Here is a 7,651-nt window from a genome sequence, read left to right as displayed (position 1 = left end):
CGGCCTGCACCAATTTTAAAAGGGGAACATTTTTACCCAGCGGATTTTGCCCAGCTTACTCCCCAGTTTTCAGCTGCATTTTAACTAAGCCACTCAGTGCCCTGCTATTGCCAGTTGCTTGACTAGATTCCTTTGTGCAAGCTGGTTCAAGTGTCTGACGAACCTGCTGCCCTCTGCTACAGGTACCAGAGGGATCTTTTGCTGATCAGTCTCACATCTGATGACATGGCTACTGAGGAACTATACCTCTAGCCTCTTGCCCCACACTTGCACATTAACAGAACTGGTATCCTTCTGGGACTTGGATCTCTGTCAGATTCACTACCTTTCCACCTTGACATCTTTCCCCGCCCTCCTGGATGGCTGTTTGTTCAGGTAGAATCTCTCAGGATTCGGATACTGAAGGCACGGAGTTGGTGGCTCAGGTTGGGTTACCAGGAGATGATTGGGATGGCAGCAAGGTGGTGAAGCTCCTTCGCCTCTTCTGACACAACTCGTCCCCGCTTTCCCCTCCCCACCCCCGCCAGGTTTTCTTTTTGAGACCTGAAGGGAATTCATTATTTGTTCACAATTAGGCCTGATTTCCACAGATTTTGCTTCATTGTTTCTGGTTTCGATTATTTTACAGGCATGACTTTAACGTCCTTGAATTTTAATGTAGCCTTTTGTTTAGCTATTTATCTTTTTTCTTATTTATTCCTTTTCCCACCCATATGTGTTGTTGATCTTTGATGAACTTATTTTCACACTTGCTCCACTTAGAAGAAATTTGTGGCCAATTTTCACAGCACCTGGACGTGGCAAGGGGGTAGTTATTTATTTTGGCAGTTGAGTTCTTTAGTTGTCACTATGGGTGCCCCACTACTGCTCCTTCCCCCTACTTCAGAGTCTTGCCTGTCTGATTTTTTTTGAAAGCACTGGGTGGCATCAATTCCATTCCACTGCGCTCGATAGAGCATACAAATGTAGGGGTGGGTACGCAAATCTCATATTTCAAGCCATGGTCTCTGCACCATCGGGGTGTGCGCAGCTTGAGCAATTCTTCTCTGAACTCAGTATTGTATAATAGTCACTCTCCATAGTGTCTCATTTCTTTTCTGTATAGTGTTAGGCTTTTCCTTCACTTCCAAATTCCTGGTCCTCTGCCTGAACGAGCAACATACTGCGCGAAGTGCAACATTCGTGTTTTATTGGGTGATTCGAGTTATCATCCTTTTCCTTTCGATCATCTTGTCCCTATTATAAATATTTGCTTCTTACACTACTTTAATCCTGCCTCCTACTTTTGTAGCTAACTTTCTCCCTTTTAGTACGAGCATTAACCTCCAATTTACAGAACACAGGACCATGCATAAAACAACACATCGAGCTCGGATTTACACTTAATCTATACGCATAAGGGTTTCAGCTACCTCTATTCACAGTTTCTCCGCTTGTTATTGTAGGAGTTCCTTACCAGAGAAACTGTCGACTAAAATTTCACTTTTACTGTTTTAGCTCTTTCTTTTCTGGAGGTGATATTGTCACTTCCAAACCCCAGATTGCTTATTTTTAATAGGATAGTTTGTTGTGAGGCTGTGACTACATTCCCGTTATGCTGCTGCCGAAACCAGCTCAGGCTTGTCACAGTAGGAGAGGCCTTACCGACAGTGAATTTTTGATTCTTTTCTTTTTCTTATACTGCTAAGTGATGAGCTACACCTAAATTAGTTGCCTTTGGGCTGATTCTATTCAACACGACCATTGTGTGATGGAGACTCCTCCTTCATGAGCCTGCTCTTGCTTTCACTGTCCAAAGAGAGAATCCTTTTTGCCAGTTGTTGCTGCCACGATGACATCTGCTTTTATGTGTGTTCTTCAAGACCATCGCTCCCCCCCCCCCCCCACCATGGCCTCGTTTTCTAGATATTCCTTTATAGTGTCAGTACAGTGGTGATTACTCTTCATTTGGAGGATTCATTTTCTTCCCCATCTGTGTTTTGTTTCTTTTAGGATGTTCTTGTTTCAGAGCCCGACACTTCATGCGTGCTTGGGGGTATTCTTAGCAATTGCCTTGCGATTGCTTAGCTGTCTGCACTTTACATGACTTGTTAAGTATCTCTTGAGCTCTATGCAAGTTTGTCTGTAGATAAAGGGATGTTAAAGTTTCTCATTACACATTTGAGTTGCTGAGGCTGTTGATTTAAATCTAAGCTGCGCTTGAGTACCATGTCTAAGCTGTTTACAGTTGGGAGCTGTTTCGTACGCTGTGTAGGAAGTGCTCGTGTGCAATTGCCGCTGGGTTGGTGCATTGGGCAGCTATCCGCACAGAGCACTCGTCCCATTTGCACCGTGGGGTGGAGGTGACGGCAGGGAGTGGGGGTCTCCACTTTCCTGTCCAACGCCCGTTGTGATCCGCTTTCACATCCCACAGTTCGCTGTTTTTTCATGTCCATGTTTGGCGTCATTATTGAGTCTCACGACGGTTTTCTTGGCTGATTTTCTTGGGAAATTGGTAGCCTGAGTCTGAGGACTTGCTGGATGAGTTCGCCAAGACATCACGTTTGGCAGATTGACTATTCCTTTCAGCTCCAACTGAACACGTGAGGGTCGACGTGATATGGTCGCTACGGCAGTATGCACTCATTGCTTGTGCTCATGAGAATGCTCAGCCACCATGGAACGCTTGCTTTTTTGGCGGGCAACCAGCACTGAGTTGGTTAGGGATCACATCGTATTGGAAGTCTGGGATTGATTAGAGCAATGCTTACAGAACTTTCTGGATGAGAAAAGCTTGCTTCATGGACTATGTGGGAGCTCACCCCACCCTGCCGTCAAGTACACGAGATTGAGAGCTGCCTGCCAGTGGAGAAGCGGTGGCTATTGCAGTCTGGCAGCTGCAACTCACCAGGACAGCTACGATCAGTGGTGGAACCATTGGAGTGGGCAAGTCACCTTGGAATCTTGTTGATGCAAGTTTTGGGGCCATATCGTCCTGCTAAGAGAACCGTGACTCTTGGGACGTGCAGGACCATTGTGGAGGCTCTTGCACAAATGGGTTTCCCTAACTGTGGGGCAGTTCCCGAGTCACGTGTTCTTTCTTAGCAGGATGCGATTAGGCCCTTGCACCTTGCATCAGACGATGTGAGTGACGTCCACACGGCTTAGTACTTCTCCCCACTACAACCCAAAACTGGTTCCCCACTCTGATGGCGGTTAGCTGTCTTGGAGTTGCCATGTTCACTGCATAGCCACCGTTCTCCACCTGGCAGGGCAGCTCTCAATTCGTGTCCTTGTGACGCCGTGGTGGGTGGTGCGCCCTACTAGTCCCATGCAATGAGTTTTCTCATCCAGAAGTTTCTGTAGCCATTCTTCATTCATCCCAGACTTTCCATGACGATGTTGATCCCACCCCTCAGTGCTGTTTGCGAGCCCAAAGCAGCGTTTTCCATGGTGCTGCAGATTCCATGAATGCCCACAAGCATGTAGTGTTCATACGCCGCGTTTCAGGCGAACCGATTATCTCGGTTCGGACTCCCGTCCACTGTCAGCTTGGAGCTGGAAGGAATAGGCTAACTGCCAAGTGTGTTGCTGGCGACACTCATCAGCAAATCCTCAGCAGGCTCAGGCTCCATTTTCCACAGAATCAGTCTGCACAGAAAACCGTCGGGGAATCACAATGACGCCAAAACATGGACAGAAAAACAGCAACTGCTGGGTTGAAAGCGATGCACACGGGGCGGTATGGACAGGACAGTGGCTGACCCCCACCTCCGTCCCGCTTCCACTAACCCACTGGTGCAAACTGGGACTGAGGTGCTCTGTGGGATCGCTGCCACAAATGCAACCATCCAACAGCGCTGCCAAATGTGGCCAACAATGCAGCACTTTCCTACACAGCTGTACGAAGACAGCTGTAACTCCCAGCACTGTACAGCTGGTCAGTGTAGCCATGGGCCTAAGCTTCAATTCTAGCAGCTTAGTATGTGTTTAAATGCAAATGCCTCAGCTATTTACTTTTTCAAAATTTTAGTACATTGTAGCAACACCATTTAACTCACACTTTTTATTCTAGTTCCTAGACAAAGCCTTAGGCAAGTAGGTGCTCAAGAAGATCTTTACTCCATGTCTATGTAAAGTTGCATTCCAGCTCGCAATCGCAAGGCAATTGCTAAAGATATACTCCCCCAAGGCACGCATCTTTAAGTGTTTATCGGGCTTTGTTCTGAAACTAAGACATCCTAAAGAAACAAAAAACCACCAGATGGTTGGAAGAAAATGAATCCTCTCAAAATGAAGAGTAATTCCACTTGTATGACCATTATGATAAGGAACTCATCTAGATAACTTGCTTGCCAAGCTGTATGTGGCTTGAAAGAACACACAATACAGAGTATGGTCATCTTCCGATGATTGGGCGCAGCACAGACTTGGCCAAAGATATCTCTACTTTGGACAGTGCAACGCAATGAGCAGGCTCTATGACTCAGGGGAGTCTCCCAGTACCACACCCAATGCTCGTGTTAGGTTATAGTATTATTCAGGCCTGTCTGCAAGGCCTATCTTTAGAATTTAGGTGTTTCTTCTGGTTTTTCATCACTTAGCTAGTTATAGAGGTATAAAAAGAAGAATCAAAATCACTGTCTGTGTAATGGCCTTCTCTTACTGTGACAGTCTGAGGCCTGGTTCTTCGGCTAGCAGCCATAAATGGGAAATGTATTGTCACAGCCTCACATTCCAAACTAGTCATATTAAATAAGGCAATCTGGGGCTTTTAGGAAGGTGATTCAATCTATCACCTCCAGAGAAAGAGAAGAGCCTAAACATGTAAAGGAAATTTAGTCTGACAGTTTCTGTCTGGTAAGAACTCACTCACTTATCAATGACATAGCTGGAGAACCCTTATGTCTGAATAGATGTAGCTGTAAAACCCTTATGTCTGTATAGATGTAGTTGTGAAATCCTCCCTTCTGTATGTTTTGTATGTTTATTTGCATGGTCTCTGTCTGGTTCTGTAATTGTTTCTGTCTACTGTATAATTAATTTTGCTCGGTGTAAACTAATTAAGGTGGTGAGATATAATTGGTTAGCTACAATACGTTAGGATTGGCTAGGTAATATTCAGTAGAAATGATTGGTTAGTATAGCTGAGAATATTACTATATAAATTAGGGCAAACAAAGTAAGTTGGGATTCAAAATAAGGAAAAGGAACTTGAAATTTAAGCTTGCTGGAAGTTCACCCCAATAAACATCGAATTGTTTGCACCTTCGGACTCAGGTATTGTTGCTCTCTGTTCATGCGAGAAGGACCAGGGAGTGTGAGAGTGAAGGAATAAGCTCTCTAACAGCTCAACATGAAGAGATGAAATTAGACATCTATGGAAGGAAGGTTACTTATTTATACAAATATGGAGTTCTTAGAGAGATTTTGTCCCTCTAAGTGCTCCACCCAGATGTGCATAGACCCATGTACTTTCAAATAGAGATTTTTGGTCTGTACCTGCACCCTTACATTCTTATGCTCTAATCTGAGGGCGCATTGGGGAGGATGGAATTGATGCCACTCCAGTTCTTCTCAAAAGAAAAATCCAGCCACAGGCAAGGACTCTGAAGTATAGGGAAGGGGCAGTTAGTGGGGCACCCATAGTGACAACATTTAAAGAACTCTAACTGCCATAAAAATAAATAACCTAGCCTTTTCCTTTGAGCAACTGTTCCTATGGGTGCTGTTGTAATAATTGGGCCTACAAATTTTCTCTAATTGTGAGCAAGTGTGAAAAGTGAAAGTTCATAAAATGTCAGACAAACATGTTGGTGGGAAAAGGTGAAAATGAGACAAAAAGATTAAATTAGTCTAAACAAAAAGGCCTACTATTAAATTCAAGACTGTTAAAGTCAGCCTAGTAAATAATCTGAAACCAGGAGGCCCCCATCGTGTAAGTATGGTCTACATTCTTTGTTCCTTGGTGTGTACATTGACATTTAGCTGTATTAAAACACAGATTGTTTGCTTGCACCCAGTAGACCAAGTGATCCAGATTACTCTGTATCAGTTACCTGTCCTCTTCATTATTTACCATTCCCCCAATCTTTATGTCATCTGCAAACTTTATCAGTGATGATTTTATATTTTCTTCCAGGTCATTGATAAAAATGTTAAGCAGCGTAGGCCCAGGAACCGATCATTGCAGGACCCCACTAGAAACACACTCACTCAAGGAGTTTCTTAATCTGTTTAATGTGTGCTTTGTTAGTTTTATGTTGTTCTAGTTTTTTAATCAAAATGTCATGCAGTACTAAGTCAAATGCCTTTATAGAAGTCTAAATATACATCAACACTATTATCTTTATCAACCAAATCTGTAATACCATCAAAAATATTGTTAGTCTGTTTTCCATTAAACTTATGTTGATTGGCATTAATTATGTGTTACCCTTGTTTAATTCTTTATTTGAGTTCAATATTAGCTAATCCATTATTATGTTGAAGGGTGGGACTTTACAATGAGGGAAACTAACTGTTGTGTCTGTACGTGTGGGTTTTTTCTTAGTAACTTTTTTCTTGACTACAGTAACAAAGAACAATGTCTTTATGCCATCAAGCTTCTGTGAACCTTCTGCAGGAAATTCTGATTCAGAACCAGGTGAGCTTCCTAATCTCTTTGCCTTTTTCAGCAAACTGTTATGGCTTGTGCTTGTGATCTAGAGCGGGCTAATGAACATTTTAAAACTAAGCCCTTAGATGAAAGAATGTGAATTAGCTGCTAAAGCTCATCTCCCCTCATAAGTAGATTGTTCTTATCAGTCATCATACAGGGTTTGTTTTCTGGGGCTTGCGGATATAAACTATTTATTTACAGTTCCCACTTTGCAATGCATCTGAACTTCAGGTGAAGTGGAATATGTCATTTTCCAGTATGTCATTGTTTTGTACGATGGAAGGTGGTATGATTCAAGTTTTGTATCTGTTGCCTTACTAGCTTAATAGCCTATTGTCATATCAGCTGTATACGGTTGCAAATATAACATAACCCACAAATCATACAGATATTTCATTACTGAAAAAAGAATTTAATTTAGCCTTATGTGAATTTTTAAAATGTCTTTAGAAGATGGTTTTAATTTCACTTTTTTCTTTTCAGTGGATCAGACAATTACCACAGCCCCAGTTCTTTCCTCCTTTTGGAACAAGGGACTTTGCCCACTTCTGTAATAACTTACAGCATGTGCTATCTTTAGCACTTCCCCAACTGTAGAGTGGAAGTGTGAACACATGCACCCAAACAGTCTTTGTGGTCCAGCGCCATTTGAAATCACTCCCAATGAAGATTCTTAGACAAACACTACATCAAGATAAGAGTTAAAATTGTGGTTACAGATTAGTAATTTTGACTAAAGGTTGTATTTATTCCTTAACTAAGACCTATAAACTCAGAAATTCAGAGTTAATGTTACACTTGTAAGACAACATTTTAAGGTATGGCACATGTAAAATTTTAACTCTGTCCTTTAGTGACACCATTAAATAACCATAAAATTATGCAAAAGAACAGGAGTGTTTGTGGCACCTTAGAGACTAACAAATTTATCTGAGCATAAGCTTTCATGGGCTACAGCCCCACTTCATCGGATGCATGTAGTGGAAAATACAGTAGGAAGACACTCTCTCT

General features: G+C 42.6%; 1 protein-coding gene and 1 long non-coding RNA gene across 10 annotated transcripts in view; one reads left to right on the top strand and one right to left on the bottom strand.

Annotated features, from left to right (window-relative positions):
* The window catches only part of RANBP3 (RAN binding protein 3), a 245,503-nt gene that overhangs the window by 113,370 nt on the left and 124,482 nt on the right, over window positions 1–7,651 (top strand). For 5 of the 9 annotated variants that reach the window (XM_075070375.1, XM_032773827.2, XM_032773800.2 and 2 more), the window contains one exon: window positions 6,554–6,625. The exons of the other annotated variants lie outside the window; for them this stretch is intronic. In XM_075070375.1, coding sequence (XP_074926476.1) covers window positions 6,554–6,625 — 72 coding nt within the window. The remainder of the gene's footprint in view (window positions 1–6,553; window positions 6,626–7,651) is intronic. 9 annotated transcript variants of the gene reach the window in all.
* The window catches only part of LOC142047451 (uncharacterized), a 390,762-nt gene that overhangs the window by 318,585 nt on the left and 64,526 nt on the right, over window positions 1–7,651 (bottom strand). The window lies entirely within an intron of this gene.

The sequence above is a fragment of the Chelonoidis abingdonii genome, chromosome 11, assembly GCF_003597395.2.
Source record: "Chelonoidis abingdonii isolate Lonesome George chromosome 11, CheloAbing_2.0, whole genome shotgun sequence".
Taxonomy (NCBI): domain Eukaryota; kingdom Metazoa; phylum Chordata; order Testudines; family Testudinidae; genus Chelonoidis; species Chelonoidis abingdonii.
The sequence above is the reverse complement of the archived record's forward strand: the minus strand, read 5'-3'. Positions and strand labels throughout refer to the sequence as shown.